Source organism: Lutra lutra, chromosome 17, assembly GCF_902655055.1.
Source record: "Lutra lutra chromosome 17, mLutLut1.2, whole genome shotgun sequence".
NCBI lineage: Eukaryota > Metazoa > Chordata > Mammalia > Carnivora > Mustelidae > Lutra > Lutra lutra.
The window spans coordinates 48,217,793-48,233,032 of NC_062294.1; the positions used below are offsets into that span (position 1 = coordinate 48,217,793).

The 15,240-nt window shown below is 51.2% G+C and overlaps 1 protein-coding gene across 2 annotated transcripts in view; it reads right to left on the bottom strand.

Moving 5' to 3' along the window:
- Positions 1–15,240, bottom strand: part of DMRTC2 (DMRT like family C2) — a 73,007-nt gene that overhangs the window by 25,154 nt on the left and 32,613 nt on the right. Inside the window, exon 1 of one of the 2 annotated variants that reach the window (XM_047711602.1) lies at positions 775–937. The exons of the other annotated variant lie outside the window; for it this stretch is intronic. Within the exon in view, the coding sequence (XP_047567558.1) occupies positions 775–838 (64 nt within the window). The 5' untranslated portion in view covers positions 839–937. Of the gene's footprint in view, positions 1–774; positions 938–15,240 lie in introns of those variants that run through there. 2 annotated transcript variants of the gene reach the window in all.

Here is a 15,240-nt window from a genome sequence, read left to right on the forward strand (position 1 = left end):
AAAGCTGGGGCCCTGCAGATGGAGCAGGTCCACATCCCCCTGCCTCGGGGTGTGTGTGTGAGTGTGCACAGGTATCTGTGTGTCTGTGGATGTCTCTGCTGGTCAAGGTCAGCAGCATGACCGCACTGCTTCACCTCCAAACTTACTCCCTCTGTTTGGAACAACTTCCTCCCATGTCTGTCGCTCACTCCCTCACTGGCCTCAGATACCTGCTCACGCTCAGGGGGTCCTCAGGAGAGGCCTGCCCTGACCGCCTCCTCTGAAGACCCTCTGTCTCTACGTCCTGACCTTTCCCTGTTCTGTTCCCTTCATGATGTTGTCAGTACCTGACCTCACATTCTAGACGTCTCTGGGTGTCTGTCTTCATCCCCACCGAAGTGTGCTCGGGGAGGGCAGGGAGGGCAGGGACTTGGCTGATCTGTGCTGTACCCCCGTGGTGGGGCAGGCGGCAAATACCGGGGCTGAATGAATGTGTCCCCAGGGCCCTGCAAGTCTGGCTCTTGTCAAGATCTCAGGTTGGTGGGAAGGGACAGCAATTAGGGTCCCTGGTTGTTGTTATCGTCAGTTTTCCAAATTCAGTGCTCAGTGATGAGTAACGTGGAAACAGCCCTTGGCTCACCACTTCCAGATCCTGAGACAGTCCTGTCGCTGAGCGGCTCCCCCAGTCCTGCCCTGCTTCTCTGTCCCCTCTCAGAGCCCTGTTTTCCCTGTGAGACCCCAGCCTTCCTTTCTCTCCCATCCTCCCACTCCCTCCCAGGGAACTGTCCCTCTCACCTGCCAGCAGGAGGTCCTGCCAGGGGACCCGTCCTCCTCCGGGAAGGGCCGAAGGGGGCTCCATGGTGCCTGCTGCCCGCTCTGTCCCTCCCTCTGTGAGAAGAGCTTCTGCTCCAGAAATGCTCAGGAAGAGCCGTTGTCCCAATGTTGGCTCTGTCTTAAGTGGCCTCTGAGGCAGGAGTGTGGGGCGGGGTATCTGCCAGGGCCCCTCCTTTCCCCTCCCCTCCCTCCTCCACCCCTTACCTCCTTCCCCACTCCTTTGTCCCCTTCTTCCCCTTTCACTTCTGCCTACATTTCGATTCCCTGACAAGGGCTGAGGCCTCTCCCTCGTCAGCTGTGATTTCCCACTATATGCAAGAGTATGCACACCCCCTTGTTGGGACAAGCACAAGCCTGTTGCGTTGGTGCCTGGAGACCCACAGAGCTCAGGGTCAAGGTGCAGGGACAGCGCCCTCACAGCCCTCTCTCCTCCCCTGCCAGGGACCCCTCCTCCTCGGGGAGGGGCTGAAGGGGGCTCCATGGTGCATGCTGTCCGCTCTGTCCCTCCCTCTGTGAGAAGAGCTTCTGCTCTAGAAAGACTCAGGACGAGCACTGCTGTCCACACTTGTCCACTTGGCCGCCCTTCCTCCCTGGTCTCTGAGGGGCCCCTGAACAGAGGAGCACTGGGGGGAGGCATGTGGGATCGGAGTGGGGTCTCTGTCAGGTCCCCGTCCTTCCTCCTTCCATCTTCCTCCCCTCCCTCCTGACTTTCCTGTCCCCTACCCCTTTCATTTCTGTTTACGTTTGGGTTCCCTGACAAGGGCTGAGGCCTCTCCCTCTTCAGCTGTGATTTCCCAGCGTATGGGAGAGCTTGCACGTGCCCTTGTTGGGACAAGCACAAGCTTGTGGCATTGGGGTCTGGAGACCCACAGAGCTTGGGGTTAAGGTAAAGGGACAGCGCCCCCACAGCCCTCTCTCCTCCCCTTGTGGCTTTCCCCTTTGGAGCAGGAGCCTGGGGGCTGCCTCAAGAACTCCTGTCACTGGGATGTCACCCCCACTGTGCGCTGGAATCACCTGTGGAACTGTATCAAGACTGAATGCCCAGGGGACACCTAGAAATGCTGCTTCAGCAGATGTCCAGCCAGTCTGAGACCCCATGATGTGGGGGTGGGGCCGCCTCTGCCCCTCCTGTGCCCACGGAGGGTCTGCAGATCCTGTGAAAATGCAGAGTCTGATTCAGCGGGTGTGGAGTGGACCCCAGAGTCTGCCTCTACTAAGCTCCCAGGTGATGCTGACCGTCCTGGCCCGGGGAGCACACTCTGAATAGCAAGACTGAGGGGACCTGGTTCCCTTAGAGGATGGCCCTTCTCCCCACTCCCCTGCTGTGTCCTGGCCTTGAGTCTGTGGGCACCACAGACAGAGCCCCAGGGTCCCCAGATCCCGGGGATAATTTCTGTTTGTAACAGAAGGCCAGCTGGGCACCGGTCTTCCCAGTGCTCTCACAGGCTTAGGGAGGTTGGACTGACTCCTGGCAGCAAGGTCCCAGAGATGACTCTTGGGGTGAGAAAGGGGCAGGCTGGATGATGACAGGGGAGGGACCCATGGTCCATCCTTGGGTGTTCCCAGCCCAGTTTCTGCTTCCAGGGACACAGACCCAGGACCAGGTGTCTCAGGAGCTCCATTCCCAGGTATGAAAGGGGTTTCCAGTGTGTCCTGGGAAGAGAAGAGATGGTGGGAGGTCAGACGGCTGTGGCTCCTGGAAATGTTTTGAGGAGACCCTCCCTCTTCAATCCATAGGCTGAACTGTGGCCCAGAAACAGTCCATGTATTCCTGAGCATCCTGGGCAGTCTGTGTCCTCTGCTTGGGGACCTTCCTGTGGTCACCCTGCTTCCCCCATGGGTGGTGCTAGTCAGGGCATGGGGAGCTGCACATGGACCCCTGACAGATCAGGGCGCTGCTAGGGCCCTAGAAGGAGTGGGCAGGACAGAACAGGCATGTGGGAGGGACCCAGAAGGATCTGTGGGAGAAAGGGATGGAAACCAGGCTCCTCCTCCTCCTCCTCAGCCAAAGCCAGCTTCAGTGTTTAATGTCCTTTGTGTTGCCTGCATGTCCCTATGTTGCCCCCTGGAGGCGAGTCTTGGGGCAGCATCTGGGATGGTGACCAGGCTCCAAATGATGAGGTTCCTGAGCCCTGGGCAGAGGTGAGGGACTGGGTCCTGGTCCCTGTGGGTCCTAAACTGCCTGACTCCATCTCAGGGCAGCATGAGCCCAGGGAGAAGACAGGTACAGTCTAGAATATTCCTGGTCTTGTGTGAGGAGGATTGTCCACCCAGAGGGATTTGCTCCCTCAGCACGAGCTCTCTGTCCTCAAGATTCAAGGGATGACCTCGTAGGGGGTCTCTTGAGTGTTTGGGAAAGGGGCCAGCCTGGGGGCTGGATCCCACAATGTCCTGTCTCCCCATCACAACAGGGAGGGGAGCCATTTGTGTCCCTGTCTCTCCTCTGCTTTAGGTCTCCCCACGGGAACCAGGAGCTGGGGGCAGCCCTTCCCAGAGACTCAGCCCTGAGTCTCTGGGAAACACAAGCAGAGGCTGGGTTCTCCTGTCTCACCTACCTGGGAAGTTCCCCCTCGCTCCCCAGGACACCTTGGGCTACTGAGACATCTTCAGGGAGACATAGCAGGTGTCCCCATAGACCAGGGATCCTCAGGATGAGGAGTCGGCTTCTGATGTCTTTGGAGGTCAGGGTGGGGCTCTGAACTCCCCTGGTAGTAACCAAACTAGGGTTTGTGATCCAGAATTTGTGCGAGGTCAGATCTCTCAGAGGAGAGGAAGGACACGGGCTGCCCAGCCAGGCCTTCCAAGGGAGAAGTCATTCACAAGATCCAGATGGGAGGGGGTATCCGTGTTGTGGGAATGAATGGGGGTCCAACCTCTAACTGTAGGAGGCCCCAGGCCTCCCTCTTTAATCTAGGAAGGCTAAAGGCCTGACAGCTTACAGGGGCAGCTTTGGGCCTGTGCTGGCCTCCTCCCATGCTGATGCCAGTGACCTCAGTCCGCAGGAAGAGGCTCTGACCCCAGGTTCACATGGGGGGACATTGTTTGCTTTCCTCATGCCCTCAACGAGTATTTACTGGGCATCTGTGACGTGTCAAGCCTGGGCTGGATCCGGGGAACTCCACAGAGAATAGGACAGATGTGTGCCCTGGACTTGTGGGGTTTACCCTGTATCAGGGCCAGCAGCACTAGAAAATCATGGCACTGAGGGGTCAATTATAATCAAGAGGAGGGCCAGGAAGGGAAAGTATCTGGTGCATCTGGAGCATGTCAGGGGGTCTTAGCTGATGGGGGTCCCATGGAGCACTCCTGAGAAAGTGACCTTTTGGCTGAGACTGGAAGCATGAGTGGACCCTCGCCCCTTGAAAGACAGAGGGTGTGGTGGGACGAACTGTCCACAGAGGGACCAGTCTCAGCGGGCAGATGCCTGGCTGGCCAGAGGGGCTGGCCGGGTCCAGTGTGGGGAGCCTGGGGAGCCAGGAGGACTGTGAGTGAGTGAGGCTGGGGAGGGTAGACCCTGCTGGGTTGTGGGTGAGGGAAGGATCCGGGCTGTGGCGCAGCTCTACCGCCCTCTGGTGGCCCGTGCAGGAAATGGGAAGAAGAAGTGCGGCTCTCCGATTATTATTTTTTAAATATTTTATTTGTTGGAGCGCCTGTGTGGCTCAGTGGGTTAAGCCTCTGCCTTCGGCTCAGGTCATGATCCCAGGGTCCTGGGATCGAGCCCCGCATCGGGCTCTCTGCTAAGCAGTTAGCCTGCTTCCCCCTCTGTCTCTGCCTGCCTCTCTGCCAACTTGTGATCTCTCTGTCAAATAAATAAATAAAATCTTTAAAAAAATTAAATATTTTATTTGTTTATTAGACAGAGAGAGACACAGCAAGAGAGGGAACACAAGCAGGGGGAATGGGAGAGGGAGTACCGGCTTCCCGCTGAGCAGGGAGCCCGATTCGGGTTCGATCCCAGGACCCTGGGATCATGACCTGAGCCGAAGGTAGATGCTTAACAGCTGAATCATCTAGGCGCCCCTATCCCATTATTTTAAAAAACTTGTACATTAAGTAGTATTTCATATATGGACATAGAATTTTTAACTCCTTTATTGAATTATAGTTGACATACGGAAGTTCAACATACTGAAAGTATAGAATTGAATACATTTTTCTATGGGCATGCAGAGAAGTCATTCCGATGTGAAGATACTGAGTATCTCCCTTCCTCTCAAAGTCTCCTCAGATCCTCTTTATTCTTCATTCTGACCCTCTGACGCTCCTTCCCCATGTTCCCATGAAACCTTACATTTGCTTTTGCTATTATCCATTAGCATGCATTTTTTGGAATTTTGAAAATTTGAACCATACACTACGATTTGGGGCTAGGGTCAATTTTTATACTCAGTGTGGTTTTTAAAATAACCCACAACTGAATGTGAGCTGGTGAAGTCACTCTGGGAAACAGCATGGAGCTTCCTCAAAAAGTTGAAAATAGAGCCACCCTACGACCTAGCAATTGCACTACTGGGTATTTACCCTAAAGATACAAATGTAGTGATCCGAAGGGGCACGTACAACCGAATGTTGTAGCAGCAGTGTCCACAATAGCCAAACTATGGAAAGAACCGAGATGTCCATCAACAGCTGAATGGATAAAGAAGATGTGGTGTCTATATACAATGAAATACTATGCAGCCATCAAAAGAAATGAAATCTTGCCATTTGTGATGATGTGGATGGAACTAGAGGGTATTATGCTTAGCAAAATAAGGCAATCAGAGAAAGACAATTATCATATGATCTCCCTGATATGAGGAAGTTGAAAGGCAACGTGGGAGGTTTGGGAGGTAGGAAACTGATAAATGAAACAAGATGGGATCGGGAGGGAGAAAAACCATAAGAGACTCTTAATCTCACAAAACAAACTGAGGGTTGCCGGGGAGAGAGGGGTAGGGAGAAGGTGGTTGGGTTATGGACATTGGGGAAGGTATGTGCTATGGTGAGTGCTGACCTGTACCCCTGGGGCTAATAATACATTATATGTTAATAAAAAATAAAAAATTATATAAAAAATAAAATAACCCACAACTACATTTTATTGCAAGTATCCTCATTTTTTCCCCTTTTTATATCTTAGTTTATCTCTTTTGTATCCCTTTTCTTTTTTATCCTTACATTGGAAGGATTCAGAAAGTTGTTTTCTTAATTTATTCCCTCATTTATGGTTTCCAACTCTGGGCTATTACAAGCACACCCACCAGCAACCTTTGTGCACAAGTCTTTGAAGCAGCTGGAGCTTTCATTTCTCTGGGGTAGAGTCCCACCCACGAGTGCAGCGACGGGATCGCTGAGGAGGCACACCTTTAATGTCTGGAAGAACACGCTACAGTTTTCCAAAGTAGCTGCAAGCATATTTTCTCCTAGCAATGTGGGAGAGTTCCAGTTGCCCCCCATCCTCACACTTAGTCTGGAAAGTCCTTTTACTATTTTAGCCAGTCCGCTGATTGTGAAGTGGCATCTCGGTGTGGTGTTCAGTTTGCTTTAACCCACCGAGCCACCTAGGCACCCTTCAATAGGTTCTTAAACAGCAGGAAAACATTTACTGTTCAATTGCATCGAGACTCTTCCGCAGAAACCATCCCCATAGAGTGAGGTTATCACAGTGTTTCTCCCTGCTCTAAGTATATTATTTTAAAGTACACATGAAATTTTAAATGTGTGCGAATTCAGAGATGTAAGAAACTTCAAAAGCCAAAGATGCAGAGTGTAGGAAGATGAAGGCTGTGAATGTCCCTTTCATGTAATGCATCCTTTATTTTGCCTTGTTGACACATAAGCAGCAGTTGCTGCGATTCCCTGGACCCAAAAAGAGCAGATCGTCCAAGGAATGGAATTTCCTCTGCCATTCTCCTACGTATGAAGACTTTCCAAAGCCAAACGCCAAGACACCAGCAAGTGCATCTTTGGGCAGTAATCCAAAACAACCGACTCTGCTTTCTTGGTGGTGGCAAATGGGGACCCTTGTCTTGCTTTCCACGAGTAGACACTGAAGTCCTGGTGTCTTTGTCTTTCCTTCTCTTCTTGCCTCTGCCACAACAGACTGGACTATTCCCTGCCTCCCCAGGGGCCTGCTTCCACCCCTCAGGGCCCCGCCAGAGCAAAGCATTTCATTGTTTCTGACACCCTTGGAAATGGGAATATTTTCTCTGTTTCCCAATGTAAGGGCCTATTCAGCCAGAGCAGCCCCACCCCAGTTGAACTGCCATTTTGTTGTAAAACTTAATTTGACTTTGCCCCACCCCCCCAATCCCCTCGCCCGCCCCCGCCGGGGGAACTTATTCAAAAACAAGTCCCAGAAACCAGTCCCACATAACAAAGTCCAAGTACAAGGGTGGGTCAGGCCAAGTGGAGGTATTCAATCAGTGGGGGCGCCTACTGTCTCCTAGTTACCAAGGAGTATGGGCCCCGCCCTTTGGGAGCCTTTTGGCACCAATCCTAACCAAGGTGTGATAGGCTAAATCAAATGTCCACTAGGGTAAATTGTAATTCAATCGGTCACCTAGCATGACTGTGCAGCTTTCTCTGTGTGTTACAATTTCATGGGCCACCTGGCGTGGCCAGGCCCAACCACATGACCTTTGCTCTATAAAGGTTAGTCTGGAAAGCAGGGAGTCGTCGTCCTCTCTGTAAGGGGCAACCCTGACCGGTCTGTTTGAGGGTCGGTTTGATTCTTGATGCTTGGTGTGAAATAAAGCTTTGCTTGACTTTCGCTTTGTATCAGTCTCGCTCCTTTAATCACGGACCCACTATTGGGGTGCCCATTTTTGGGGGGACCCCAAACACCTAAAACTAACAGTACACTGTATGTCAATCAACTGGAATTTATTTTATTTTATTTTTAAGGATTTTATTGTTGATTTGAGAGAGAAAGGGATAGGGAGGACAAGCAGGAGGAGAGAGAGGCAGAGCGAGAGGCAGACTCCCTGTGGAGCTCGACAGGAGGCTGGATCCCAGGACCCTGGGATCATGACCTACACCAAAGTAGACACTTAACTGAATGAGCCACTCAGGCACCCCTGTTTCATTTTTTAAATTTTAAAGATTTATGTTTTTGAGAGCAAGGGAAAAGGGGAGGGCCAGAGGGAGAGGATCTCCAGCAGATTCCCCCTTAAGCAAAGCCCCTCAAGGGGCTCAATCCTGTGTCCCTGTGATCACGACCCAATGGACCAGTAAGCAGACTGGCACCGGACTGAGCCGCCAGGTGTCCCAGCTAACTGGAATTTAAATAAAAACCTAAAAAACTTGCCCACTGATTCAGTTTTATGTCACTAAAATAGTTATACTAGCATAAGATCTAGACAACTAACTAGGATGTTCCTCTTGATATGATGCATATAAAATGCAGGAAGGATTCTTCCCTCAAGAAATATAACCTGAAATCTACTTAAGCTTTGAGATTCATTTTCCAATTTGTAGGAAATACAGGGCTTGGAGAAATAACTGAAATGACACCATAAGGAAACAAAGTCAGAATGTGGGTGTTCTACAAGACAACAGGTCTTCTCTGGTGTTTTCGCAGAGTCTGTATCATGGAAAAAACTGAGGGGTAAGAGGACTGTTACAGTATGAACAGTTTTGCTTACTGAATCTTCAAAAATTGAACACGCCCATGTATCTAGCAGCTAGATCAGGCAACAGAACATTGCTGGCACCCTAGAAGTTGTAGCTCTCTTCCATTTATAAATGTCTTTTTGTTAAAGATTTATTTATTTATTTCAGAGAGGCGAGGGACAGTAGGAGAGGGAGAGAAATCCTCAAGCAGACTCCCTGCTGAGCACAGGGCTGACAGGCGGATCAATCCCAGGACCCTGAGATCATGACCTGAGCCACAATCAAGGGCCAGCTGCCTAACCCACTGAGTCACCCCAGGTGCCCCCCATTTATAAATTTCTAATGTTGAATTACCATTGCTTTGCTGGTACAATTGGAATTTAGTTACGGTGTACTGTCTTATTCTATATACTGTTGGATTTGGTTTGAGAATACCTTGTTTAGTATTTTTGCCTCTCTGTTCATGAGTATGATTGTCCTGATATTTTCATCTTCTTGTACTTTTGTTGTTGTTCCTATTTCAATTTAAAGTTTCTACTAACCTCAGAATGAGTTGGAGCAATATTCCCTCTTTATTCAATGGACGAATTTGTATGATTTTGAGATGATCTGTCTTGAAAATTCTGTGGAACTCTGAGAAAACTGTGTGGAGCAGGAGACACTCCAGGAGGGAACTAGAGTGCCAGTCCGACCAGGACCCCGATTGCAATGACAATGATGGACCCCACAGGGAGGCCTGTGGTGTTTCTTCCATCTGAAATAAAAAGAAAAAGGGAGGGGAATGAGTCCGAAGTCAAATATGGGGAAACCAGGAGTGGCCATGTAGGAAGGGCATGTTTAGGGAGGAAGGAAAGGCCATTGAGGTCTGGGTGGCATGTGTGTTGTCACCACAGTGTCCCCATCCCCTTGGCTGCTGCATCATTTCTGTTCCTCACAGTGAAACTCTGGACTTGCTTCAATTTTCACATTTTCTCCCCACCCATGGGGCCAACGCCAGAATCCTGTTTATTTTCCTCTCATGTTATGCCTCTTCCCCGTGTCTTCTGTTCCATCCTCATTGATGGTCTTAGAAGGAGGACCTTACCTCTCCACTCAACACTGATTAAGGAGAATAATATCAGCTGACTGCTTTCAAAGTCTGCTCTGTGCCAGGCACGTGGGAAATATTTATGTTGATCCCATCTCCTGCTTCTCTGTCCTTGAGGGGCCAGGTGTCACACCCACTGTGCACAATGAGCAACTCAGTGTGTAAAGGGCTTCACTAATGAACAATTGAGTGTTTAAAGTGAGTACTGTAAACAGTAAATCAGTGAAGGTCAGAGAGCTGGAACGTGGTCAGACAACACTCATCCCAATTCCCGGAGACAGTACAGCTGGCAACAAGAATGTTAATAAGCAAAGGACAATAGTTGCTAAATTTGACTGAGCCCCGAATCCGAGTGTGACGCTGTCTCAGGATTTCATCTCATGAACTCATACTAACTACTCTCACAACTTCCCTGGGATCCAGCTGTTCTTTCCAGTTTTAGAGAAGAGGAAAATGAGGTTCAGGAGGTTGAACGTCTTGCCCGAGTTTCAACAACTGGTACAAATCAGAACCAAGATGCTAACAAGATTCATGTAATTCTGGGGAATTTTATCCACATTGCCCTAGAGGCTCTGAAGGAGGCTCCCACCTCCTGCAGGCCTCCACCCATTTCACACCGCCTGCCATGAAATATTAGGGAGGAAGGGGGAGAGTTTGAGGGTCACTCACAGCTCACAGCCAGCCTCACAGGGTCACTTTTCCTGGAATCGCCTGGGTTGGAGACCTCACACTGGTAATTCCCGGCATCCTCCTTCCTGACAGGGCGTATGGTGAGGGTGCTGTTGTCCTGGGACAGTGTCATCCTCTCCATGAGCTTTAGACTCTGGCCATTGAAGAGCCACCCGATAGAGACCACAATGTTAGTTGTGGAGCAAGTCAGGACCACAGAGTCCTTGTCTTCTGTGAGTGTGGTGTTGCTGGCACGGAGAGTGGGCTGGGCCAAGGGTTCTGCGGGGAAACACAGGAGGTGACTGATGAGAATGGGCCTTGGGCCTGGGGCTAAGTTCCTTCTTCTGAGGTGCCAGCCAGTCTGAGGGCCCCAGCGAGCTCTGTGAAGGTGCCCCAGAGGATGGCCCTGCTGTCTGCAGAAGGATGAGTGTCTGTGTTTGGGTTATGATCTGTAAGGAGAGGACTGTCCCTCACCCTCTGACCCTCAGGTTCCCTCTGGCCCTTAGTCATGTGTCTGCTCCGCCCAGACATCACTGTGGTATCAGCACCAGGAACCTCTAGCTCGTGTGGCCAGCAACCTCAGTATCATGAGCAAGAGCCAAACCAATGACCAGGCAGAGAGCAAGGGGATGAGCAGGGGGCAGGGGTGCTGAGGGAATGAACGACCCATCATCTCTTCAGAAAGGTGCCCTGGGTGCAGGATCCTAGGAGGTCTGACCACCAGGCTCCCTGCCCTCGTTGGGAGAAACTCCCACACCCTTCCCTCCTTCCTTCCCCAACAAAAGCAACTGAGTTTCCTACATGTGGACCCTGGGTTTCAGGGGCAGGGTAGGGAGCAGAAGGCCAGTCCTTTCCCTGACACCCCAGTGGGAGGGACAGGAACACACCAGGAAACAATCAGATCTCAAGTCCAGCACAGGGAGGTGAGGCTTGGGTATCTGAGGGGTGGCCAGCTTGTTCTGATAAAGGGTGTTGGGTTCCAGAGCAAACATAGAGGGAGTCTCTGTTTGCTCTCACTGCCCACACCAGCATCCCTCCCTCTGATGGAGGAGAGGACAGGGCTGTGTCTGCACATAGAACCTGGGTCACTCCCATCTGCCACTCCTCAGTCTGTGTGACCCTGATTCAGTGACTGTGTCTCTCTGTGCCTTGGTTTCCCCTTAATGCACCAGGAATAATGATAAATGACCTCTACTTGCTAGGCCTGTGAATTATCCTTTAAACAACCCCAAATACCTGAGCCAAATTTGGGCTATAGCATCTGGCCAATCAAACGGCAGCTGTTACTACTTTGCTCCACTAGAGAAGGTTCCCTGGGCTTGATTCTTGGTGGAGGAGGGGTGGCCTAGAGCCTCTCTTTGCTCTGTTCCTCCCTGGCGGTGCTGCCCTTCCTCTGCTGTCCCCCAAGTCCTCCAGAGCAGGTGGCTAATGGACTGGGGGCTTTTTAGGTCTGTGCTGTCCAAGCTGACCCTCAGGTGAAGGACCAGGCTGGCCCCTCCCCAGATGTGGCTCTTGAGACTGAACCCTGGCTGGTGACCATCTCGGGCAGCCAGAAATGGTTGTTCCCAGTCAGCTCCGCCCAGGAGCCCCAACCCCATCTTGGCACAGATGCCCCAGGGTCACTAGAGTCAGGAGCCCTGAGACAGTGGTCTGTGCTGAGCTCTGGTGAGGATATCGAGGACCCCCAAGCTTGGCCCTGACTGACCCTGCAGAGTCTTTCTTGGATGATCCCAGAGTCTGGATTCCAGGAAAGGAATTCCAATCTTAGGAAGTTAGTCTCCACTGTGTGTCCTGCACTAAATGCTGGAACCCCACCCCCCACCCCACGGGACATAATGCAGAGAGGGATGGAGGCCCAGTCCTGGCCTGTCATCCTGTGAAGCAGAAATTCACCCCACCCAGCACCAGAGGTGAGAGGGAATTACTCACGGAATACATGGAGCTGTCCAGTTACTTGTTCTGTGTCATAAGTTCTATTTATGAATTGTAGGGTGTAGACTCCTGTGTCCTTCAGGGTGATGTTCCGAAACAGCAGGGATCCATTGGGGTACACTGTCTCTCTGCCGCTGTGTGCAAGTCCTGGAATAGTTTTTTGTGCATCTACTATATATGATACAATACGACAGTTCTCCTCTGTTGTGGCCCCTTTGAACCAGTTGAAGCGTCCAGTATCCCTAGGCAGACTGTGGACTTGCAGACGGACGTCCTTCCCTTCGGTAGCACTGGGCGGCACGGACTCCACAGTGACTTGGGCAGTGGTGTGTGGGTTCCAGAGGGTTAAGAGCGAGACTAGGAGGGAAGGGAGCAGACGGATCAGGGTCTGGACCTAGGTGTCAGAGGGAAAGCTGGGGCCCTGCAGATGGAGCAGGTCCTCATCCCCCAGCCTCGCAGGGTGTGTGTGTGTGAGTGTGCACCAGTATCTGTGTGTCTGTGTGTGTCTCTGCTGGTCAATGTCAGCGGCATGACCACACTGCTTCACCTCTGAACTTACTTCCTCTGTTTGGAACAACTTCCTCCCATGTCTGCCGCTCACTCCCTCACTGCCCTCAGATACCTGCTCACACTCGGGGGTCCTCAGGAGAGGACTGCCCTGACCGCCTCCTCTGATGACCCTCTGTCTCCACGTCCTGACCTTTCCCTGTTCTGTTCCCTTCATGACGCTTGTCGGTACCTGACCTCACATTCTAGACGTCTCTGGGTCTCTGTCTTTGTCCCCAGTGGTGAGCTCCAGGAGGGCAGGGACTTGTCTGATCTGTGTTATACCCCAGTGGTGGGGCAGGTGGCAAATACCGGGGCTGAATGAATGTGTCCCCAGGGCCCTCCAAGTCTGGCGTTTGTCAAGATCTCAGGTTGGTGGGAAGGGACAACAATTAGGGTCCCTGGTTGTTGTTATCATCAGTTTTCCAAATTCAGTGCTCAGTAATGAGTAACTTGGTGAACAGCCCTTGGCTCACCACTTCCAGATCCTGAGACAGTCCTGTCACTGAGCGGCTCCCCCAGTCCTGCCCTGCTCCCTTGTCCCCTTTCAGAGCCCTGTCCTCCCAGAGACCCCAACCATCCTCTCTCTCCCACCCTGCCGCCCCTTCCCAGGGAACTGGGGGCACTCACCTGCCAGCAGGAAGTCCTTGCAGGGAACACGTCCTCCTCGTGGAGGGCCTGAAGGGGGCTCCATGGTGCCTGCTGCCCGCTCTGTCCCTCCCTCTGTGAGAAGAAATTCTGTTCACAAAAGCTCAGGAAGGGTACTGGTATCCTAATGTACCTGCTCTGTCTTCTTTCCTGCTTTTCTAGGGTGCTGCCCCTGGGGCAGGAAATATGGGCTGGGTCTCATGGGCAGGGGCGGGGATTCTGCAAGGGTCCCGCCCCTCTCCTCCCCTACCTCTTACTCCCCTCCCCTCCTTCTCCACTTCCTTGTCCCCTACTTTCTTTTTCATTTCTGTCTACATTTCCGTTCTGTGGCAACTGCTGCGGCCTCTCCCTCTTCAAGTGTGATTTCCCAGCTAATCGGGGAGCGCGCACTTGCCCTTATTTGGACAAGCATGAGCTTGTGGCATTGGGGTCTAGAGACCCACACAGCTTGGGGTTAAGGTACAGGGTCAGTGCTCCCACAGCCCTCTCTCCTCCCCTTGTGGCTTTCCCCTTAGGAGCAGGAGCCTGGGGGCTGCCTCAGGAGCTCCTGTCACTGGGATGTCACCCCCACTGTGCACTGGAATCACCTGTGGAACTGTATCAAGACTGCGAATGCCCAGGGGACACCTAGAAATGCTGCTTCAGCAGATGCCCAGCCAGGCTGAGTGGGGGTGTGGCCTCCTCTGCCCCTCCTGTGCCCACAGAGGGTCTGTAGATCCTGTGAAAATGCAGAGGCTGACTCAGTGGGTGTGGAGTGAACCCCAGAGTCTGCCTCTACTAAGCCCCCAGGTGATGCTGACCGTCTGGGTCCAGAGTACACACTCTGAATAGCAAGACTGAGGGGGACCCGGTTCCCTTAGAGGATGGCCCTTCTCCCCATTTCCCTGCTGTGTCCTGGTCTTGAGTCTGTGGGCACCACACACAGAGCCCCAGGGTCCCCAAATGAGGTCTTTTTGACCAGTTACACTTGTTTATATGGTAGGTTAAATTACCTGGAAAGCAGGTCAAGTGAATAACGATAAGCCTTACCTTATGTTATCTGGGTAAATGCTAAAACTGTCCTAAAGATGATATGTATTTCTTAGGCTTTTAATATGTTTTAGCCATAAGGTCATCCCTTAACACTCAAATCATTAAAATGTTCTATGTCACAAAAATAATTAAATTTCCTTGTCAATTACATTTCAGTCTTTTGTCATTTACAAAATGAGTTTCATCTTCAAGAAGATTCACAGAAAAGACTTTTAGCCCAAAGAGAGGTTTTTGATATCTTTAAAATCCCAAACTAAAATGGGTAAGAATTTCCAGAACTAACTAAAAGCTGTATTTAAACTAAACAAGAATTAGTAACATGGGACTAAATAAACTAAGAAAATGATTATGGTTTTGGGACTGTTGCGGAAAACATTGCTGCTTCTCTAATATTTGGTCTTCCAGATTAAGAAAACTTTCTCTTAACATAAGGATAATTTACAGAAATACAATAAAGCATGCATTTGTAAAGAAATGGAGGCATTTAACTTTTCTCTCTACCTGAACCCTCTGAAATCCAAAAGGTCTCAGTTAGCATTCTTTCTTCCATGGCTACTACAGTCATTTGCATGAGTTCAACAAGAATCTGCTCTCCTTGTGATCGGACACCATTGAAAACATTGGTCATTTTACCAAGGCTTCGACTGCAATGGCATATTTGAGAAAGACGTGCATAGACTCAGATACGACCAGACAGCTTTAAGGCACTGAGGTTGACTTTATGAAACAGGGAGCCATAAAGCTCCTTGGAACTGCTGGCTGATACCTTCTTGGCAGAGTTCCCAGCAGTCTCACCAGATGACGAAAGCATTTCATTTCCTGGCAGGTGCAGGACTCTCAGGTACTGTGGGGACCTCGTGAAGAGGAATTCACCTGCCCAGGTATTACAGGCACGTCTGATGGTAAGTACTCTGCTT